At 38.1% G+C, this 24,250-nt stretch overlaps 1 protein-coding gene across 1 annotated transcript in view; it reads right to left on the bottom strand.

Moving 5' to 3' along the window:
• LOC104124223 (potassium voltage-gated channel subfamily KQT member 1-like) overlaps positions 1-24,250 on the bottom strand; it is a 316,296-nt gene that overhangs the window by 246,724 nt on the left and 45,322 nt on the right. Inside the window, exons 4-7 of the mRNA XM_035892082.1 lie at positions 18,983-19,109; positions 11,035-11,113; positions 7,808-7,904; positions 3,032-3,172 (exon numbers count right to left, since the gene is read on the bottom strand). Of these exons, the coding sequence (XP_035747975.1) occupies positions 3,032-3,172; positions 7,808-7,904; positions 11,035-11,113; positions 18,983-19,109 (444 nt within the window). The remainder of the gene's footprint in view (positions 1-3,031; positions 3,173-7,807; positions 7,905-11,034; positions 11,114-18,982; positions 19,110-24,250) is intronic.

Raw genomic sequence — 24,250 nt, 5'->3', positions numbered from 1 at the left:
TATTTAAACCTTTCAGGTCATTTGTATCAAGTTCAGCAAGCTTGCACTTTCTACTCAGAGCAAAATGTTACCCATAATGCACACTCTGTGGTTTTTGTCAGACACATAAGACTTTCAAATACTTGCTACCAAGATTTTTTTCCTATGGTTCAGTTTTGAAAGGCAAAAGTGAAATCAAATTCCACTCCCTAGTAACTCTACATCTGTGTTTCTATGTTACAGAAGATTTGAAAAGAAAAAGAAACTGATTCACTTTGTCCTTTGTCACTGTTCCCAGCTGTGAACTGCACCTGCACCGTGACTCACTAATGCTGAGGAGGCCTAGACGTCTGAAAAGCTTCAACAACAATTTAAACAGTGTTCTTCGTGTGCCTCACACAGCTAGAGAAAGACAAAGCTGATTTTATCTTGCTATTACACAAAACAAGTCAAGTTTTGGAAAACAACAACAAAACCCATTGAACACTTTGCAAGGCATATGCATACACTCTGAAATACATCCAATTCATCTATCTCAACAAGGTAAAGTAATGCACATTTTAAACTTATCTGTTGGTTTTCATAACTGAACTCTTTTTAATTTTCTTAAGTCCAAAATATTAACAAAATGCTTGTATAAACACATCCTGACTCTTTTTTTACCTTAATTTTTTACTCAAATCAAGATGGTAGCTTCTATCATTTAAAAATATTTTGTAATCCATATCTAAACATTCGATGCAACTCATAAAGCAAACTCTGGATAGTTAGAGCTAAAAAACATTAAAAAAAGAAGGAAAGGTAGAAAAAGTACACTGGCTTCACATGGAAGTTTTATGACATGCAGGAATAACCCATGCATGAATACACATGGGCAGAACTGGATGTTAAACACCATAGCTAGTTCCCAAACTGATTGCTGAAAATCCTTTTTTGTTTTCCACTGTACCTTGCTCCCCTCAGTTTGAGAAGGAGTTCTTCCTTCCCATTCAGGTCTGCATTTCTGGCCTTTTGCAGTTACAGGCATAGGAATTACTTTATGAAACTCCAAAGACATTGTGCAGAGCAAATATGAACCACCATCCTTTAATGATTACATATTGAATTAAGTCCTCCTTATTAATAAACTATATGCTTTTCATTTCTTTCACTGTTGACATTCTAATTCACATCGTGCTACACACCTCTTTTGAACTTCACTATGCTAGAAAAATTTATGAGATGATTCTCATAGATTTAGCTGAACTAGCGCAAACTTTTATGGGCACCCCTAATGCTGCTGAACTTCTCAAGCAGCCCACTTTTAATTAGATGTACTTCACAGATTGTTCAGATAGACCATTAGTAAAAACAGAAATAGTAGCTGCGTTCCACTGTGTTCAGTCATTTGAACACTGATAGTTGAGCTGAACTGCTCAAACAATAGCAGAATAAGTGAGCCTGTGTACTGGCTTGTTTTCTTAAAAATAGACATGGGGTATCTTTCATAACATCAATTACACCCTAATTGTTGTACTTTTGCTTTTAAAATATAGCACAGTCTGTGCTTCTGGGACATTTATTCTTTTCCTCCACTAGCTAGAGGTCATCTCATGTCTATAACCACGAGGTTTTACGTTCTGAAAATGTCATCATATGTCTATCGAGAACTTTAAGAAGTGATTCTTGTATAGGCTAGTTTGTGGTTTCATTTCTTCCCAGCACATTAGATAATCAGATCCATCTGGCTGTTTAGTGGATTTTTCTTTTTTACTAGATTCTTCTCAGTTTGTACTGTTTTCCACAGCCATAGGTGATGCTCTGCAGATGAAACGAATACCTGACAACCTAATTACAAGAATTTAAAAGATGTTTATACTGAACCACTTAAAAAGTGGTAACTCAGGCTACGTCTAATATAATCTATATTTCTGTAAACTTCATTGAAGTAGAGGCTTGTGCAGCATCTAAATTAAGGATTAGAAGCATATATCTATCAGGAACTTTTTGTCTGCCTTCCTAGACTTACCAGTTTATTTGGATGCAGATTAAACAATTCGTTTATGGCCCAATAGCTATATTGGCATTTTTCAAGTCTATCATCTAAGAAAAAATCCATTTATTGTGTTTCAAATCACTCTTGAAACACATCCTTCTCTCCGTGGAAGTTGGTGGCTCTGCATCTGCTCTAGTCCTCTCAGTTTTCTGTCACTAACACTGATGTGATGGATCTCCTTGGGTTTGTTACAATGAGACAGCCAACTCATAAAACACATGAGGTTCTCTAGTGGGGAAAAGGGACCACAAAAGAAGAGGTGGTTTGTTCAATAGCTAATAAGGAAGGAAAGCATGAGTCACAGTGAGAAACATGATGAGAAGAGCCATATGAAGGGATTGTAGAAACAGTCAGGTCTCTTATTCTGTTCATAGCTATCTATTCCTTGTTCAGCTGATTCTGCACATGCACACAATAATTACCACAATACTCGCAAAATCTCAGTTCCCCCTTAATGATACAATTTTCTTTATTTCACCAAAGAGTTGCACTGACCCTGACTGGTGATTGATATCCAAAGTAATTGGTGAATCTGTGAAGCTTTGCCAGCTGCTTTTGATGGAGCTATTTTCCTTTACAGTGAATCATGGAATTATTAAAAAACCCCAGGAACCTGTAACCTGCATCAAGGTCAGCGTTATTACTGAGAGGGTGAGCTATACACAAAAAGATCCAAAAAATAGAGTCATTAACCCAACTTACACAAATAAAATATACTTTTAAATTATGCACCTTTTGCAGATAACTAGATAGAGTTCAAAAGAAGTGGTATATGTTTGGGAGGGTATTTCTATCTTTTTGAATTGTGGATTTCAATGTGGACTTTTTGTATCTGTAAACACTCATTATCCTTTGCTAAGGACTTGCAATCATGCTTTCACAATAAAGTTTAATACCAAAATAATTTAAAATATATTCTGCAAAGAAAAAAATGCCAGATTTTGTAAAAAGATCACAACTTCCTCAGAAAATCTTGTGCACTAAGTTTGCACATGCATTTTGTGGGTAAAGACTTACCACACCCCACCAAAGGGCATCAGCATAGCTGGAGAAACCAGTCTTTCCATCCTCATCAACAGCATCCTTCTCAGCAAGATAAACAAAATAGGACGAAAAAATTAATCCCAAGAATCCAATGTACAACGTGGTTATGAGTTCCTATTAAAAGGGAAAGCAAACAAACACTTAAGGTTTACATCATATATAGTCTATCATTGTAAAACGTTGTAAATATCTGGGGGGTGGTGTATCACAGTAGAAAAATTAATAAGTAATATTTCAGGTGTGAAATTTGCTTCCAGTAAAACAGGTAGTTCAGTGATTTGTTTTTTATTCATATCAGCCTAAAGATTTCAAGAAGCCATCATTTATACAAGATCATTTGGACAGCTAAATGTAGAGTGGGACATCTCTCCTGTTTCATGTCTTGTGAATAAGAATCATTCTATTTAATTGTGCACTCAAAATACCAAATGTTAATACATTTTAAAAACAGCAAAACAGCTTTAGAAATGCACTTTTTGAACAGTGTGCTAAAATAACAGTTAAGAAATAACAACCATGTTGTGATTATGACCATATCTAAGCAATGAACTTGTGTATCTGATACTTAGTTCGCTTGAGACTTAATATTGATGTCTTAACAATTTCATGTGAAGATAACATAAAATCTTTGGATAAAATATGTTAGGTATGTGCAACCTCTACTTCAGTACATCATGATCGAATGAGATATTCACCCACTCCTCAGGAGATCCAATACCTAGTTATGAGGGAAAATAGCTTATTTTAATTACTTAAAGTTTATGGTGCTTCAATAGTTAACACATATTATTCCTTTATTTTTTTGCACATATTTAGCCATCTTTATTATGAAACATTGTAATACTATATCTTCACTTCACTCCTTAAACTCTTGACAGAGTCATTTTTCTTTCCTTGGATCCAAACCAATACAGGAATTAAAATATTCCCATAAGATAAATTTAAAACCTATTTTAGAAGGATTGCTTTTACTTATACAGTATGTCATGTTTTCACAGATTTTCTGTAACACTCTACCCACATTTCTTAAAACATTTGTGAGAGGAGGTTCAGGTTTTATCATCAAACTTCCTTCAGATTTTTTATTTATTTATTTATTTATTTTCATTTCCATATAAGAGCTTTCTGGGAAAATGTAGCCCTGGTAGCTAGTAACTGCATTCAGCAGCAGGAACTATACATATATTCTTCCTTTTGCTATAGCACTAATTAAAATCTAGGTTCAGCAAGTTTTTAAGCTATCTTGGCACAGAGAAAAGTAGGTGTTTTTTCTCTAATCATTTAATAATGACCCAAATAACAAATTTTTATATTCTTCAGTTTTGCCCATGGGCAAGTCTTTTAATCTAAGCCTTAAATTTTTGAAGGCCTGTTTGCTAAACAAGGCATCTGAAAGAGGAAATAAAACTTGGGGTTTCAGTAGTTCAGATTTCTGTGCTGGTCACCATTCTTTTCTCATATTTTTATTCAATGATGATGATACACTGTGTACTTGTAGATATGACTTTGTTGCTCTGAAAAGTTCCTTGTGTTTGCATTTATAGTTGACTGTTTGCATTTCTCTAATTTTTCACAACTTTTGGTTTGCCTACAAAATATTTTTTCAATGCAAGATGAAACTGTTTAACACCTGAGACTGTAAGTTCAGTGATCCGTAGAAAACTACAGCACAAATGGAGACTAATTCTTGTTGCCTGCTTACAAAGAAAACACTCCACTTTCATCTCTAGTAGATTTGTGACTTCCTTCACATCAAGAAATCTTTTAGTTACAGTTGGCACGTTGCTTACATCTCAGATATTAATAGATTTTACATGTTAATGAGGAATGGCTATCACTGCTTTCTTTTAATTTTGTCTCGGAGGACAGAATTAGAGAGTGGATGATAATTCGAATACTTCTGTGTTAAGTGCTGGCTTTTTGAGAAGCAGGCAGAAAAATATCCTTTATGGAAGAGCTATGCATAGTCATAAAGGAGATCCTTTCAAAGTGGTTGAAATATCAACAGAACTACTCAGCTTATTTCACCATTGGCACTTCTCAGCTCCGATCCTATTCATCCTATTCAAAGAGACTGAACTCTTTCTAAGTAAAGCCCAGATGACAATGTAATTGCCTTAGACTTATTATAAACGTCACTCCACATTACGTATGTATAGATAAAATACTACATGCCTGTATTCAGTTAAGAACAATGGCAGCAATCTAATACATACTGCATCGAAAAGAGATCACAGATTTTAATATAAGACATGCTTCAAGAAATACGGATAGATTGGTGTCTACCAATGTCAGATAGCATGAATTGATACATCACTTCGAAGCAAAGAGCATTTTGTAGAAATCAGACCTTAAAACATCACATTTAAATGATTTTTAATAGATAAGAGCTTGAGAATAAAGAGTGCTGCCTAATGCAAATAACTGTTTTCAGTGAGGACTTTCAGATATGTATATGCAAAGTAAACAGCAAGAACAAAAAACAAATATGCACAAAGGTAAATTTGAATATTGAGAGACTTGAGTCAACACATTTTTTTAACTTAAACAGATTTATATATTCAGTTACAACAAGAACCACAAAATATAAAATTTAACAGTTAGGAAAAATACAAGAAAATCCCAAATTCACAACTCATCCTGTAACTCCCTCCTCAAAGCAGTAGAATACCTCACAGAGCAAGGTGAGGAATGAGTAAAACTAAGTGAGAAGCTTACAGGCTGGAGCTGGATTGGCTAACTCAGTTTTTCAGTAAGCTGCATGATTTTCCATGTCTTTCCATCACCACATGTGATATTGACTCATGTTTTGTTGCTTTTGGCGAGAAATGCTTGTATAAGCTCAACCTGCTGAAAATAGAAGAGCATCCTAGCCAAATTGGGCCTGAGTGAGCTAATACAGCTATATGTAAAATTCCAAAACACATGGAAATCATTGATGACAACTTTAGTAAGCTCTTCTGGGTCTGCAGAGGTCCAAGGGCTTGTTATTTTCACAGGTCACAAAGACGTGAATTTATTTTTTCACATTGTTCAAGGGTTTAGGGTCCCATTTTTTTCTGAAAGAGTACCAAACTCAACAAACAAATGAGGACCTTGTATTCTGCCTGTAAAGAAAAAGCAGCTGAGGTGTTTTTGTTTTGGTTTGGGGTTTTTTAAACAAAAATTTCTTTAAGAGACTGGACAGGAATAAAGGTTCCATTTTCCCTTCCATTTGGTACCATGCTAGGTTTTCAGCTACACTTGTCCAATGTCAATACAGAACTGTGTGTTTGATTTTTTTTTTTAAAATGAATGTGTTAGTGGGTGATCTGCTTTGACAAGTACTACAGATCTGTAGAGTTTTATATATCATCATAATCACTTCTTTGGATTAGCAGAAATTCAGGTGCGTTTATTCATAAATTCACTTTTCCAAGGGTATTTTTTTTTCCTTTTAAATCATTGAACTTATTTATGTTTGTGACATTTAAGACTTAAGTGTTACATTTTGGAGATAGTATTTCCAGATTCTTGACTAAATCTGTGAACACCCACAGGAAAAATTCTCTCAAACACCTCTGTCAGTAAGGTTAGCAAATGTTGAGAAATGTATTTGGGTATCAGCTCTGCCCTAGCTAGATATCCAGGCAATGCGGCCATAAAAAAATGAAGACCACACTGACTTGGAGCATTAAAAGACATCCTGTTGTACAGGATGAAAGTAGGCTTTATACTAGAGAACTTTGGCGTGCATCAATCCTGCACAGCCATTGTAACATAAAATTTCTTACAGTACTGGGGGAAAAAAAATAAAGGGAAGAAAAGTAACTTCTAATATTAAATTAATATTTTGGATTAAATACCTTCCTTGCTCTGCCCCAGAACAACAGTTTTCTAGATAGCAAATGCAACAATCTCTGTGTGGAAACTCATAACTGTTTGTCAGTATCTGGAGAACAAATCTACACTCATAAAGACTAGGTTAAAGAACCATCTTTACAAGTCTGATGGAAAGATTCATAGCACATTATTAGCCCTCCACAGTATGGTATGATATGCAAGATTTAAAGGCTCATGATAAAAGTTTATTATTATGTTCATAAAGCTAAGTTGGCTTTTTATCAAGTGATTCCATGAAGCCCCCAAAAGAAGCCTTCAACCAGAAATTTTTAAAAGTCTGCACTAAAACTTTTAAGCTTTTCCTGCTTAATGAACTTTTATATGGAATAACTGTTTCAAAGCTTTAACAGATACAACTATTTACAGCCAAGGTCACCTCTTTGACTACACCCTTGAAAAAGTAACTTCTTGCATATTATCATAACATAGTTAGTATTTTTATTTATAGAATGGATTAGAAAACTCCTCATTCAGGCAGAGAAAATATAATTATTTAAATAATTGACTTTGTCTATCAAGGTTTTTCCACTAGTAGTTGTTTTTCCACAGAACAACCAAGCTAGGAACACATCTTCTGTGGAGACAGTATTTGCAATAGGAAAAGCAGCCCACATAACTTCATTTAATAAATTATATTGAAGGATAACATCAAAGAATACAACAGTTAATTTCCAAAAATATACTGATGCTGACACCCTATTAGCCACTGACCTGAAGTAAAGAATAATGTTCCCATTTTAAAGGTAGAAAGAAACACATGATGGACTTTTAAGGTATTTCTTCTCTTGCAGTAACTGTTCTTTTAAACCAGACTACAATTTGAAGTCCATGAAAAGAATATACTAAAGTAAATAAAATGCTGGGTACCTGACGATGTATGAAAACAACTGATCCTAATAGTCGCCAGGTGCCACCCTGTCGATCTACATGAAGCATGCGAAGTATCTGGAGAAACCGGATCCCCCTGTAAGAAAAATAGGTCATTAAGTAAAAGTAATGATTGGTAACAATACTGCTCTATCTAAACATAGTTGACCATTTTCACTAACATAAGGCCATATTAGAGAACTGTGATAGTGTTGCCCCTGGCTAGGGTTGCATCTTAGACTTGAGGCATCTCAGTAAACAGTATGTTTAGATCACATTTCATTATATTCAAATATATTCAGAAATATTGAGTAGGACAATTAGTTAAAAGAAAAACAAAAATAGAAGTCTAAAATATATGCTTTTGAACTCAGAGGAAACTTCAATCTTTGTTAACATAAATATGAGAGAACTTTTGTCTCTATTTACCAATGTGAATCAAATATGGCATTACTGAAGTTCTTTTTGTGTAAGTTATAGAAATCATCTAATTGGAAATAGATACAGTCCTATGTGATTTTAGAACAATAACTGAATCATAATCTCCAAATATTTTCAACCAAATAAAAATAATTATCCATACAGTTCTGCTGAAGATTTTTATTCAATTGAAATATTTCATTCTAGTCACCCTTTCAACAATGAACTTTGTTTGCCTGCACTCATCTTACTGTCTTTGCACTGAACCAAAACAATGAAGAGCAGGAAAGGATGAACGTTGAATTTATCTATCTGAAAATTTTTCATTAAGAGTATTTTTAGCCTTTTTTAGTTATCCTTAAAATTTTGCTGTTGGGGTTTTTTTGGTTTTTAATTCAATCTTATTTCAGTTCCACTGTGACTGCATTTTTCTGGGATACACCAACAGGAAGTAAACTCAGCATGGTGCCATCCTTCAGTCACTGGTATTAGTCAGGCTGGGAAGGCATACTATCATCTGAAAGACCCAACTTTTCCTTTATTCAAGAAAGCAGGTTTTTTAAGCTTTCACTGCTGACAGTCAAATGATCAAATGCTTGTCATTTTTTCAGGAAGCACACAATAATCCTGACTATCAAATCTCATATCGGTGACTGGGTATATGAACACCGTGTTTTGTTATTTCTTTGATATGGCATTGGAATAATAATTTTAGTTAGCTGGAAACTTTAAAATATCTGCTATAAACCTGTTAATTAAAACATGAGTCCCAGAAGATTTATAAGACTACCAAATATGTGAGCACCAATAGACTTACATAATGTAATAGCTCATTGGTTTTTTATGTCAGGAGGGGAGAGATCTACATGTAGCTCCCCTGTACAATTATTAGACACACCTCTTGATGCCTTGACCTTGGACTTGGCAGTTCTTGATTTGGCCTCAAGTTGCACCAGGGCAGGTTTAGGTTAGACATCAGGAAAAATTTTTTCACTGAAAGGATTGTTAAGCATTGGAATGGGCTGCCCAGGGAAGGGGTCAAGTCCCCATCCCTGGAGGTATTTAAAAGATGGGCAGACGAGGTGCTTAGGAACATGGTTTAATGGGGGGATGGCAGTGTTAGGTTAACTGTTGGACTTGATGATCTTAAAGGTCTTTTCCAACCTAAACGGTTCTATGATTCTATTCTATGATTTTCCTGTCTCTGTTGTACCTGAGATGGTTACAGCTATGTTACTGCCAAGTACTGAGATGCATGTCATAGGCTGGCAGTTTTACAAATAAAGATTTAAAAAACACAATAGTGAACTAGGAACTCCAGATACACAGCCTCTGAACAAGAACAACCCATTTCCTCTGAAAAGAGAAAATAAATTGGTTGGAAAGAAAATTATTTTTATCAATTTGGTGATCTTAAAACAGTAGGGACAGAAGGCTATAGGACTCCACTGTGAATTCTGCAGTGCTACTAGGTTCCAGTCTCATTGGTTGCTGCAGGGATCAAAATGTCAACTGTCATACATGGGGGGTCTGGAGCCTGCAAATTCATTCTACAAGAAAGCAACCTAACATGCATGCAACCATGCTTTCTGGGATTGTTGGGATTTAAGGGAGGTCCAAAGAAGACCATAACAGTATGCTTTAAAAGCAACAAAAGCAAAGACAAGGATATGAGATTCATTCCTTCTTAATTCAAAACCAGCAGTTCACACCACAGTTCTGAAGAAACCTGATGGGACTAAGACTTGCCTGACCCAGATAGTTTTTCAACAGGGGAATAACAACACTGCAGAGGCGTGGGCTAAGTTTCTCTGACAGAAAGCATTCTGAGTTGTAGGACAGTGACTGTATAATTTAACTCCGGGAAAGGCTGCACTGAGCCCAAAACCACCTGGTTTCACATATAAACACACAACAAGCCTTTTCATTAAAATCCTTCCTACACTTTAGTTAAATTAAACAAAAGCTTTGGAATTTTCACATTCACTCTCCTCTTCTCCTATATGAGCTGATAAATCACAATCATGCTGCCTGTGTGGGTCTTTATCATCAGATAAGGATTAACGTTCTATGTAATACTTACCTTAAAAATACTTTATACATGTAGTTCCCTCCAGTGTTTGTCTACACAGCTAGACAGTGTAGACAGTATTGTAACATTCTCACTTCCCAGTGATTCGACTGCATTGGAAATCAGAGGCTTGTAAGAGAATGTGCAGCACATCGTGCAAGTTAGAAGGAGTGGGAAGTACACTTACTCTGCTTATCATTCCTTTCTTCTATTTACCCACTTTACTTCCCAAAACAAGCTTGCAGTACTTGATGCAAGCTGAACAAACACTGCAGACATCAAATGTTTCTGGTTCATGTATGGTATGAATTACTTGCGCCAAACAAATCCACCAAAGTGTAATTACTCTTTAAACCAAGTAATTACTCATACTCAGAAAGTACCGAGTTAAGTGCTGTCTGGATTACTTCTTAAATAAACCAATGTTCTGTAATACTCTTTTGTCTCAGAAAGAGAGCTGTTTGATGTTTTATATGGGACATAATGTTTCTTTAGTTTTTAAATCTTGGCTTCAGCATTCCCACCATCCTTCATATGCCTTGTTTCAGCACTCTTGTTTCCCAAACAGTGACCAAACGCAATAACACAGAGTCTTCCACTGTCCAGTGTTTCAATGTAATATTTTCCTATATAGTAGGAAGACTACATATACATCTAATTCAGAAATTGGGAAATTAGATATACATCTAATATAGCTCTGTGGTTGTGAACAGCTACAGGCACTAGAAGAACATACCTTATTGCAGAGGTGGCAAACACCTGTCCATTAGATCCTATGCTCAGAACAATAATTGAGGCTACTACCACAATTAGATCTGTTAAAAAAAAAAAAATGCATTAAATGTTAGCTCGCAGCACTGAAACACTGACTACAGTTTCTTCCATGATGAATTTAATAATGGAAATTTTGAAGATCCTGACAGATCAGGCAGCTTGCCACAAAAACAACAAAGGCAAAGAGAAATGAATCCACATTTTCGCTCAAGGCTCTTGATTTAAGAGGGAAAGTAAGGGTTTGCTTCGATCAATAATGAAATGCATAAAGTCAAGTATCATGCACATATACACGCACATACAGTTATTTTTAAAATTGTATCAAAGCTGTAAAGTCAAGTTTTCAAAGTTTGGGGAACTGTCAGAACAAAGATTGCCTAAAAAGAATCAGAGTTGTTGGTTTACTTTGTGATACAGTCTTTAATTGTATGAAAAAATGATTGTTTCCAGAGTTCCATTTTTTCCACAACTCCACAGTTTATGCAGTTCCAGCATTATACAATGCAAATGATGGATTGTGTTCACAGTGCCAGCATCCCTTCCTTTCTCTTATCCTAGTTCAGTGAACAGGTCTATTGCTTTTCATTATTGAGCCCCATTCCAACATTATTCTGAGAAGACATTTTTCCAATTTCCTCATGGACATTTCTGTGGTAATCCTCTTCAGAGCATCTACCTCCAAATTCTAACCAGAAAATAAAAGATAGTATTATAAATGGGTAGCAAATGTAGACAGAATGAGGAAAAGTTTTGGTAAATTTTCCCTGCCAGTTTTAAACAGGCAGTTTATTCTTCAGAGCACTTAACATTATATAGCACTTCAAAAAAAACAGTGCCTGCTGACTTCACTTGCAGCTGTGAGAGCTCAGAACCTCTGTAACCTGACTTCAAAGTGTTCATTTGGACATCCAGAAAATGAGGCATGCTTGTGAAAACTGATTTATATGACTGTCACAGAGTTTCCGTGTGATGCCTAGGCAAGATGCAGGATAGAATCCAACTCCAGGGGCAACAACAGTTGACTTCAACAAGGGTAACTTTTTTCCTCTCCTGTCAACATTCTCCTGCCTCATTCACAACTGTGTAGTTGCTGCAACAAACATTGCAGCAGTTCTAAAACCAACAGCATCCTTTACTCTCTGACTTGCATTAATTTCCAGTATCAGTCTGATTTTTGCTGTAAAAGCAGGATTCCTCCCCAGGGGGTAGCATTCAATCAGACTGTACTACAATAATTGTACATTTATGAAAATGAAAATAAATATAGGGAGAAACAAGTTAAGGCTACAGAAAGAGCTTCTGTTTTGGGATAATCTTAATTTTTGAGTACCTGATCTTCCAAATTTTTTATGCTGTTCCTTTATCATGTATGTGCGTGAACATACGTTTGTAAACACTCAAAATTTAGCAAGAGTTTTCCTCCCATCACATTGTAATACAGATCTTCACCCTTAAGCAAATGATGCACCCAATGTCCTTACTAAATTATCAGACATACATATTCATCCAATGACCAGCACCGAAGGAGGAAAAGAATGACACTGAGGAAATGAGTTTCAATCAGGTAGTGACAGTAACATAGATTTTTCATTTGTACTTTCCACTTTTCTGAAAGTGTCCCCTTCCCATCCCCCCCCCACACACACACCCCCACCCCCCACAGTTTGTTTTATCTCTGCTTCTTCTCTGTTCCTAGTTTTCATGGCAGTTTCCAATGTTTGGGCTTCTCATACTAATCCCAATTTGGTAATTCAAACAGTCCTATTTTATACTCTAGGTCTTCAGCATACCTTTCTGCCCTTACACTGCCACCTTTCAATCCCACATATTTTCAGCCCCTACTTTTTTTTCCTCCAACCTCCTGTTTGCTTGTCAGTCTCTTTATACATTCTTCTCCCAGACCTGTATATCAGCATTCACCCTCATGTCATTTCACAGAGCCTGTATGTCCCAGTCCATTCCTCTTACCCAGCCACTTCACCTCAGCATTCAAGTCTGGTATTTTCCCTTTCCATGTGCTCTGGGCAGTTTCAGGAAGAACACTATAAAAACACAACAGATTTTCCACTTCCAGCCCCAGCACTGCTGCTGAGAGAAACCTGAAATTGGAATTCTGCAGGCTCACTGCACATTGAATCTTTGAAGAATATAAAAGCATTCTCTAGCAGGGCCTTTTAAGCATAAACAAGCTACCAATTTTTCAGAGGCTTTTTGGTCAGTCAGCTTGGAGTTGATTTTCAGTGACAATCAAAAAGCTGTTTTCTCATTAAGTTTCAAGTATCCGCTTCAAAGTGTGGAAGTGCTAGTGCTTCTCCATAAGAAATCACCAGAATTGCCTTTTTCAGGAACAGCTTAAACATTTAGCATGGAATGTCTCCACAAGACTCAAACTGAAACAGATACTTGGCATGGAAAATTTCAGGATAAAGAGCCAACTTTTATTTAAATAACTTTTTCAACTCTAACAAGCATTAGTATTTAGATTAGCATTACATTAGTATTTATGTCAGTTTTTAAAAAAGAAAGTGTCAGGAAGCCTTGCTAATTTCAAAAATTGAATTCCAGTAATTTATAAACAGTGATATGTGGATATCCTTCTCAAACATTCCACCTACTTATGTTTGCAAACATGTCTGTACATATACATAAGGTGTAGCGAGACGAAAATGGCATAGCATCATCTATGCATGTGCACTACACATGTAGATGACAGACCTACAGAAATCACATTCCCTGCAATTTAGCAGGTGTAGTACACAGCTTTGAAAACTTCATCCACTGCTAGGCCACTGTGCCCGTGGCTTACTCTTATGTTCTGAATCCTTGAGGAATTCCAAACAGCTGCCTTTTTTATCTAAAAAAAATCAGCTTGCCAGTGAAATGTTTCTTACTTATTTATGCATAAACTTCAGCATAGCACATAGCAACACTTATAATGCAGCTTACTTGAGTACTGCTTTTTTTTGGTCAAACTGGTGACTTGTTTCTAATGTTTCTAGAATGCAATTTTCAGCTTTGTGATTAAAAGCAATTTATCATTTTCAAGTTTAAAACATGTTTAGAACAAAAATATTTGCATTTCTATTTTAATTTTTAGTTGCTATAGTATTTTACAGAAAGTAAATTGCCCTCAGCTTGCAGGTGTGTTATGACTAGTCTGGAGATAATATGACATCCATAAGGACTTAAAGAGATTATATAGATATATGTTTGAATTTGATTTCCATCGCATTGTTTTTTGCTGAACCTTTGTGTTGTATCAGCACTTCATAAAGTAGGTTTAAACAAGTTAACTGGACCTTTACATATCAGGTGCTGATGCTTTTTCAGAGCTGTATACATAACCAATTAAAGGTGCTCATAAATAAATTTCTATTGTCCTTAAGGACAATATGAGATGGACACACATATGCAGTCTCAAGTCTTTACCCCAGTAACTTATGTCCCCCTTATGTCTTTCAAACAGCATGCTGTTAAAACCAGGAGAAAGAAAAGTTAATTCACAAATTGGTTCTTTGTGACATTTTCTGCAACAACAACAAAAGGATAAATGAGGCTGTGAAAGGACATTCTCTTGATTTTGTCTGTGCTTGGTACCTGCCTTTCATAAAACCCTAATTAGGCTGGGATTTTCAGAAACATTTAGCTCCTAACCTAACCCTACTGACATAGTAAGTAATGGAAGTGTTAAATCAATATTAAGGAAAGGTATCACTACTACTGCTGCTGCCATAGTACATAAGCACCGCACACTCTTCAAACATGGTAATTCTGTGAACTAGAAACTGAAGAAGCATAGAGAGACAAAGTGATTTTTTTAAGGATTCTTGGTATGCTGGGAATGAATTCAATCTATGTCTCCTGACAGGTTCTTCAATTACAGAACTATCTTTTTTCACTTACATGTAATCACCTATGATCTGTCTGCAAAGAGGAGAAAAATTAGGCTAACTTTAGAAAACCTACCTAAGAAATAAAAAGTTTTATTTACAAGGTAGAGAAGTTGCACCATTTTCCATTTTAGATAAAATTTTAAAAGACCATTCAAGAAACAGTGTGGCCTATATTAACCTTTTCCTTCCCCAGTTATAGAAGTTGCATGTTAACATACTATTCCATGCAGCATGGGATGCAATAATATTAAAAAAGTTTATAAAAGAAAGTAAAAACTATGCTTGACTACTAAATCTCTTTCTGGTAATAAGCACCAAAATATTTTTTATTTACAATTAAAGAGAGGAAACAAGGAAAGAGAACAAGAGAAATTAAAGAAGTTCAAAGTTGAACTTTCTAAGAATTAATCCAAATTTTAGTGTGGACAAAAACCCATTAAAAAATATCTCTGACATTAAAGACATTTAAGTTATATTTTCTGACTTTAGAATGAAGACTTCTGTATTAATGCAAAAGTAAAATGAATACCTTATTTTTTACATTCCTTTCTAATACTTTAATTTCTTTTTCTAGTATTTGTATTTTATTCTTGTTGATTTGAAAATGATAGGATGAGTCAGTATGAATCTATCATTCACAGCAAATGTATTTCCCAAGTTTAGCTATTTGGATTAGTGTAGACAGTTCCAACCTACATTTGATATGTAAAAGCAAATCTTGACTTTGCTCTTCAAAAAGGAAATCCTGGAGGCGCAAGAGCAGGCCCTCCCCATGTGCCAAAAGATGAGCCAGTGTGGAAGAAAAACAGCCTGGCTGAACAGAAAGCTTTGGCTGGATCTCAGAAAAAAAAGGAAAGTCTATGAGTTTGGAGAAGGGGCAGGCATCTCAGGAGGACTACAAGGATGTTGCGAGGTCATGCAGAGAGTAAATCAGCAGGGCTAAAGCCCAACTCGATCTTAAATTGGCCAATTCTGTGAAAGATAATAAAAAAAAATGTTTCTATAAATATATTAACAACAAAAGGAGAGCCAAAGAGGATCTCCATCCTTTACTGGATGCAGGGGGAAGCATGGTGACAAAGGATGAGGATAAGGTTGAGGTACCTAATGCCGCCTTTGCCTCAGTCTTCAATAGCAAGGTCAGCTGTTCTCTGGGTACCCAGTCCCCTGAGCCAGAAGGCAGGGATGGGAAGCAGAACAAAGTTCCCATGATCCAAGAGGAAATGGTTAGTGATCTGCTCAGCCAAGTAGATATATACAAGTCCATGGGGCCGGACAGGGTCCACCCAAGGGTACTGAGGGAGCTGACAGAGGTGCTCACCAAGCCATTTTCTATCATCTATCAGCAGTCCTGGATGACTGGGGAAGTTCCACTTGAATGGAGGTTAGCAAATGTGTCACCCATTTACAAGAAAGGCTATAGGGGGCATCCAGGGAACTACAGGCCTTTCAGTCTGACCTTGGTGCCAAGGAAGGTCGTGGAGCAGACCATCTTGAATGCCATCCCACAGCATGTCCAGGAAAACCAGAATATCAGGCCCAGACAGCATGGGTTTATGAAAAGCAGATCCTGCTTGACTCACCTGCTCTCCTTCTATGACAAGTTGACTTGTGTAGTGGACAAGGGAAAGGCTGTGGATGTAGGGTACCTGGACTTTAGTAAAGCCTTTGACACCATTTCCCACAGCATTCTGCTTGAGAAACAGGCTGTCTATGGCCTGGAGAGGCATACTCTTTGCTGGGTAAAAAACTGGCTGGATGGCCAGGCCCAAAGAGTGGTGGTGAATGGAGCTAAATCCAGTTGGAGGCTGGTCGCAAGCTGTGTTCCCCAGGGATCAGTGTTGGGGCCAGTTCTGTTTAACATCATTATTAATGACCTGGATGAGGGGATCTAGTGTACCCTCAGCAGGTTTGCAGATGACACTAAGCTGAGTGGAAGTACTGATCTGCTTGAGGGTAGGAAGGCTCTTCAGAGGGATCTGGACAGGCTGGATTGATGGGCTGTGGCCAGTTGTTTCAGGTGCAACAAGGCGAAGTGCCAGGTCCTGCACCTGGATCAAAACAACCCCATGCAACGCTGCAGGCTTGGGGATGAGTGGCTGCAAAGCTGCTTGGCAGAGAGGGATCCGGAGATAATGGTCAACAGCCAACTGAATATGAGCCAGCAGTGTGCCCAGATGGCCAAGGCAGACAACAGCATCCTGGCTTGTATCGGGAATGGTGTGGCCAGCAGGAGTAGGGAAGTGATTTTTCCCCCTGTACTTGGGACTGGTGAGGCTGCACCTCAAATACTGTGTTCAGTTTTGGGCCCCTCACTAAAAGAAGGACATTGAGGCACTGGAGTGTGTCCAGAGAAGGGCAACAAAGCTGGTGAGGGGTCTGGAGCACAAGTCTGATGAGGAGCAGCTGAGGGAACTGGCGTTGTTTAGCCTGGAGAAGAGGAGGCTGAGGGGAGACCTTATCTCCCTCTACAACTACCTGAAAGGAGGCTGTAGCGAGGTGGGTGTTTGTCTCTCGTCCAAAGTAACAAGTGATAGGATGAGAGGAAAAGGCCTCAAGTTGTGCCAGGGCAGGTTTAGGTTGGACATTAGGAAAATTTCTTCACTGAAAGGGTCATTAAGCATTGGAACAGGCTGCTCAGGGAAGTGGTCGAGTCCCCATCCCTGGAGGTATTTAAAAGATGGGTAGATGAGGTGCTTAATGACATGGTTTACTAGTGGACAGGGACAGTTGGACTTGATGATCTTAAAGGTCTTTTCCAACCAAATGATTCTATGATTCTGTGATTCTATGATTCTATGTTGTATTCTTAGGGGAATTTTAAATGTGAAAACAGTACTGACACCTTTGAATGCACAACCAGCTGTAGTAATTTTTAGCTTTTCTTAACAAAATACACTGTATCTTCTCCAAGGGTTATACAGACATTAATTTTTACTGTGGTAGATGCACAATACCAGTATACAGAACCACTATCAAGTTGAAATAATAGTTTGATGGGACTGCCACATTTTCTCCTGCACCTGTGTACTCCAATATACCTACCCAAGAAGCATTTCTTAATGGAAACAGAAGTCAAGAACATCATAAGGAGAAAAAAGTTACCTATAGGCTTCAAGGTTAGATCATGAAACTAGATCAGCTCTAGAATCAGCTGAAGAATTTGTTTGCATGTAATGAAACTCTTCTTTGTTAATAACCCCAAACTGAGCACAGTATCTCGTCACATTATTCACTACCCACATCTAGATGTATAATAGAATAAGTTGTTTCCTGAGTTTTTGCACCAAGTTTCATAAAGTCACAGGTGGTTAAGAAAACATCAGCTCATTCTCTCCCTTTTTCACCTCTCCCACTTTGCTCTATTTAAAACTCAAGTTTGTGTTTGAGTAACACAAAATTCACATCTCTACTGGAGTCTATATAAAATCACAGGCTTAAAACAGAAACACTGATTTTATGGTCTACTATGGTTTTGTCTGAACATCACCTATTATTAATCCTTCACTGTGCCACAGGTTCTGTTAGGCACCTCTCCCCCTAAACTCTCTCCTACTCCAGAGATGCTACCCACAATAGTCCCTCAAACCATCTAAAACTGCTTAACTTTAGCACTATGCAGGGGAATTTTTCCTGACTTATACTTTGCACATTGCCATGTTCTTCCCAATTGATACTCCCCTTGGTGTTTGCTTACTACAGGAGACCTAAGAAAGGATTTTTGGTCCAAAATCTTGTCAGTTTTCTCCAATAACCCATGTAGATTTAGTAAAGATTTCTTCACTTTACAATTTTTCCTTTCTTAAGCTGATGTCTGCCTGTCTCACAGCCATATTTTAAATACTCAGTTCTAGCAATCCAAAAGAAGAAATAATTGCATAGGTTCACAAAGCAGATAAATGTTTGAGTAATAGAAGACATAGCTCTGAATTGCAATATGGTTTCTGCAGTAGTTGACATATTTACCTTAAAATGGATGATAATAGCAAAGTTAAGAAAAAAAAAATTAAATCTTACCGATAATTGATATTGGCTTTCTGGCAAACCGTATTCTTCCCTGGAAGCCAACATACTTACTCCTGCAGCCTGCAGACCACAATCGGACCACATATTCAGCACCAAAAAACACAACCAGAACTATTTCCTATCAGAATGAAAATGACAAAATATCAGTTTTTTTCATTAAAAGACAGGCTACAGTTTGCACATCTAATTTATTCCTATGACTAATACAAATAAGCTTGTTGAGATGAAAGATACAATAAAAAGTGTTATGCTTTTTTATGCCAGTACATAAAAGGGAGACATAATCTGTTCCTGAATGTGATTTGCATGAATAAAACAATGGTGTAAGCTCCAATCCATCAGTATATCATAGGGAAAAAACACAGTATTATTCTTATTTTGTTTCTTTCCAAAACTTAAAATTTTAAAAAATAAGCAATGGAGGGAGGCTACAAGCATATCATTCCTAAAACTAGCAAGTGTATGAAACATTTCTGGATCATGAAGCAGAATTTATAAACATAAAACCAGAAAGTGTAATGTCAACTTTTATATATTCAATATAGAACCATAGAATATGTCAAGTTGGAAGAGACCTATAAGGCTCATCAAGTCCAACTTCCTGTTCATTTCAGGACTACCTAAAATGAAACCATGTGACTAAGCACATTGTCCAGATGCTCCTTGAACTCTTATCAGGCTTGGTGCTCCCTGGGGAGCCTGTTCCAGTGACCAATCACCCTCTCAGTGAAGAACCTTTTCCTAATGTCGAGTCTGAACTTCCCCTGACACAGCTTCATTCCATTTCCTTGTGTCCTATCGCTGATCACCAGAGAGAGGAGATCCGTGCCTCCCCCTCCACTGTACCTCTTGAGGAAATTGTAGACTCTGAGGAGGTCACCTCTCAACCTTCTCTTCTCCAAGCTGAACGAATCAAATTACCTCAGCTGCTCCTTGTAAGTCTTGCCTTCAAGGCTTTTCATCACCTTGTTCACCCTCCTCTTGACACACTCTAACAGTATGTCTTTCTTAAATTGAGGCATCCTGAACTGCTCAAGGTGGGGCTGCACCAGTGCAGTGTAGAGTGGGATAATCGCCTCCCTTGACCAGCTAGCTATGTTGTGCTTGATGCAACCCAGGACATGGTTGGCCCTTTTGGCTGCCAGCGCACACTGTTGACTCATATTTATCAACCCAACTCCCCAGATATCTTTCTGTGGTGCTTCTCCCCAGTCTCTCGTCCCCCATTTTATATGTACAACCAGGACTGCATCATCTCAGGTGGAGAATCCAGCACTTGCTCTTGACAAATTTCATATGGTTGGTGATTGTCCAGCTCTCTAGTATATCTAGATCTCTCTCTAAGGCCTCTCTACCCTCAAGGGAGTCCACAGGTCCTCCTAGTTTAGTATTGTTGGCAAATTTACTTAACGTACAGTCAATTGCTGCGTGCAGATTATTTATAAAAACACTAAAGAGCATTGGCCCTAAAACTGAGCGCTGGGGAACCCCACTGGTGACTAGCTGCCAGCCTAATGTAATCCCATTTTCTATAACCCTTGGAGCCCAACCCATCAGCAAATTTCTCACCCAATGTATTACAGACTTGTCTATCTGTGTGCTGGACAGTTTATCCAGAAGGATACTGTGACAGTATAAAAAGCTGAGCTAAAACCCAAAATGACCATATCTACCGACTTCCCTTGGTCAACTATGCGTGACTGTGTCATAAAAGGAAATTAAGTTGATTAAGCAGAACTTTCCCCTTGTGTACCTGTGCTGGCTATGACCAATGTGTTGTCCCTCAGGTGGTTTTCAGTAACTCCCAAAATAACCTTCTCCATAATTTTACCAGGCACTGAAGTGAAACTGACAGGTCTGTAATTACAAGGGTTTTCCCTCTTACCCTTCTTGAAAATTGGGACAATATTTGCCAACTTCCAGTTAACTAGGACCTCTCCAGTCTCCCAAGACCATTGAAAAACAATGGATAGTGGTCCCACAATGACATAAGCCAGCATTTTCAGTACCCTGGGATGAATCCCATCAGTCCCCATAGATTTATGTGCATCCAGCTGGAGCAGCAAGTCTCGAACAAGTTCAGGGTCAGCTGGGAGCTTATCATCCCCCCAGTCATGGTCTTCCAACACAGGGCTCTTGGGTTCCCGAGGCCCATCATTGGTGTTGAAGACAGAGGTGAAGAAGACATTAAACGTCTCCACTTTGTCTACATCCTTATTTGGGAGGTGACCAACCTCATCAAGGAACAGCCCAATGATATCTCTGATTCTCCTTTTGCTATTAACATATTTTTAAAAGCCCTTTTTGTTTTCCTTCACAGTGCTGCCCAGCTTGAACCCTAATCGAGCTTTGGACTCATGAATTTTCTCCCTCCTATGGCAAACAGCATCTCCGTAGTCCTCTAGCATTGCCTGTCCTTGCTTCCAATGTCTGTACACTTTTCCGCCTAATTTCTAGAACAAGATCCCTGCTTAGGCAAGCTGGCCTTCTCCCCCACTTGCTTGACTTCCGACACTTAGGAATTGCCTGCTTCTGTGCTCTTAAGAGCTGGCTCTTAAAAAGTGACCAGCACTCATGGACCCTAATACCTTCAGAATCAGGTTCCCAGGGAACCTCACTAACTAGTTCCTTCTGCAGCCCAAAGTCTGCTCTCCCATATCCAGGATCAGAGTTTTGCTGGCAGTTTCTCTCTTATCACCAACTTTTGAAACGCAACGACTTTGTGAGAACTGCGAACAAGACAGCCACCAATCACCACTTCTCCCACAAGTCCTTCTCTGTTTACAAACATCACATCTAGGAGGGCACCTTTCCTAGTTGGCTACCTGCACCAAGAAGTTATCTTCAACATACTTCAGAAATTTCCTGCACCTGTTTGTGTCCACTGTATGATATTCCCAGCTGATGTCTGGGAAGTTAAAATTACCCATAAGGACAAGGGCAGCTGATCTAGAGATATGCCTTAATTCCCTGTAGAATAATTCATTGGTGTTGTCGTTGGGTGGTTGATAGTAGACTCCCACAACAACATCTGTTTTATTTGTTTTCCCCTTCATCCTTATCCAGAGGCTGTCAGCTGTGTTATTGCCAACTGCCACTTGGGTGGCAGCATGTTCCCATTGGAGCTCTGTCTGGGAAGCTGCATCAGTTTTGGTGGGTGCAGAGTTTAGAAAGGACATGGCCTTCTGCTGGGTGGGTACCATTGCTCTCTTGTTGAGCCAGCAGAGCTACAGCGCCCTCCCTGCAGGCAAACTGCCATGCCATGCCCTCTTTGCCCACCCTGGTTGCTAGCGCTCCCCAGGGTTTTCTTTTACAGGTGGGGAGGGCGGGGCTTGACCCCTCATGTCTTGTCAGCCACTGTCCCATGACTGTGGTCTCCCGGCAGGTGTCTCAGCTCTTCCTGAGGTTTCCCTGCTTCAGGATCCCACCGTGCACTGTGGTACAGCACTCTGCTGCCAATTGTGCCGGTACCAGAGCTGTTCACCTCGGCGACTGAAGCGAGCAGTATATATACAGCATATAAAATAAATGAATGATCTGTATTTTAATATTGCTTCTCTCTATAGCACTATATTGTAAAGCACTCGTGCATAGCCAAGGATCAGTATACTTTGAGATACTTCTAAAGAAAGCAGATTAGTAAGGATCACAGTGTGGACAGATTTGTTGAGATCTTTCTTCCTTCCTTCCTTGTTTTCCTCTGCCATTGCAAAATGCTAACACAACCAAAGTACAGCTTCTAGGCTTTGTTCCAACTCAAACTGTATCCAGTAACTCAGAGTCACCAAACACCTACTACATAAAGTACAGCTTTGGAAAATATTTATACTTAAAAATGCTTGCAATCTGCACCTGGGGAATTCTAAAGCACCCAAAGAGTGAACACACTTAAATTACAATTTTCACTGAATAACAATACCAACATGTCTTTAAAACTGACATTCTGAATGGTTGAAAAGAGACCAAAATATTTTAAAGTTGAAAAACAGATAAGAAAAACTCTACACTAATCTGCAAAACTTCACATCAGTTTTGATTTTTAACAAAGTTAGGTTAACATTTCTGTATTCGCTTCTAGCTCCTTGTTTTGCCTGGAATGAGAACCAAGAAATATGCACAGTCTTCCTCTGTTTTCATGGCACTTTCAGCCTGACTATAACCAACGATTAGTAGAAAGTTAAGAAAGTTTACAGCACAGTTTCAAGAGAGAAGCACAAGAAAATACACAGCAAATTAGCTCCACAAGTTTGATTTTTTTAATTAATGTATTATCTAGAGTTTCTACAAGTAAAACTTCTAAGTTCGTGGTCTGTCTGAAATCTAAATGCAAACATTTATTCAAACATAACAGTCAAAGCACAATTTAAGAACAATCTTCAAAGGAAAACAATTCTTGCTTTTCAGAAATCTGGCAAAATGCTCTTTCGTTTATTAAGTTCTCTACATTTTTAGCAGGTTCCTGCCATCATGACTCAGTAGCACTTGTTTTCATGTTTCTTATTAAGGATCTCTTATTTCCACCAAAGGAAGCAGAACACTGTCTATATGGACCTAATAGGCCTGCTGGAGGAATAGCACTGAAGTTTTGCAGTAGACTCTGAAGTCATGAGCACTTCTTTCTGTAATTAGGCAGAAAGCTAGTACCAAAGCTTGAACTGAAAGAGCATTTCTGAAGCAAACAGTTCCATGTCCTTATCTGCAGACTAAAATGGCTGAGGTCCACTAAGCTCCACCTCAGAAATACATGTGTTCCCAGTCTTAGAGGGAGAAACACAACTAGAAAGCATAGCTTAAGTGATTTTGTTGACAGTGTTGGTAACTTACCCTTTGGCAAGGGAAGATATCCATAGCAATTCAAAGTAAAACAAATGTGCCATCCAACTGCATCAAAGGCATGCTTCTGCCACTCAGTGGCAGTTTATTCAGTGTCCGTCCTAACAGACAGCACTGATGGCAGTGGAAGAATCATTCCTACAGAAACTGTATATTAGAATCACTGGGTCAGTTAGGTAAAAAATTATGTAGAAAGGAGACAAGCAGATAAATGCTGAGGAAGCAAAAACTTCTCAGGCTTAGGTTATTCGTCTGAGGGTACTTCTAAAAGCTGAAATTAAAACTATGCCTGTCCTGATGGTATTTTATTCTCAAGGCAAATTCCATAGCCTATGATTTTCCTGATCTAGTTAGCGGTGTCCCTGCTCACTGCGGGGGGTGTGGACTAGATGACCTCTAGGGGTCCCTTCCAACCGAAAACATTCT

The sequence above is a fragment of the Egretta garzetta genome, unplaced genomic scaffold (assembly GCF_000687185.1).
Source record: "Egretta garzetta isolate BGI_Z169 unplaced genomic scaffold, ASM68718v1 scaffold293, whole genome shotgun sequence".
Lineage (NCBI taxonomy): Eukaryota > Metazoa > Chordata > Aves > Pelecaniformes > Ardeidae > Egretta > Egretta garzetta.
The sequence above is the reverse complement of the archived record's forward strand: the minus strand, read 5'-3'. Positions and strand labels throughout refer to the sequence as shown.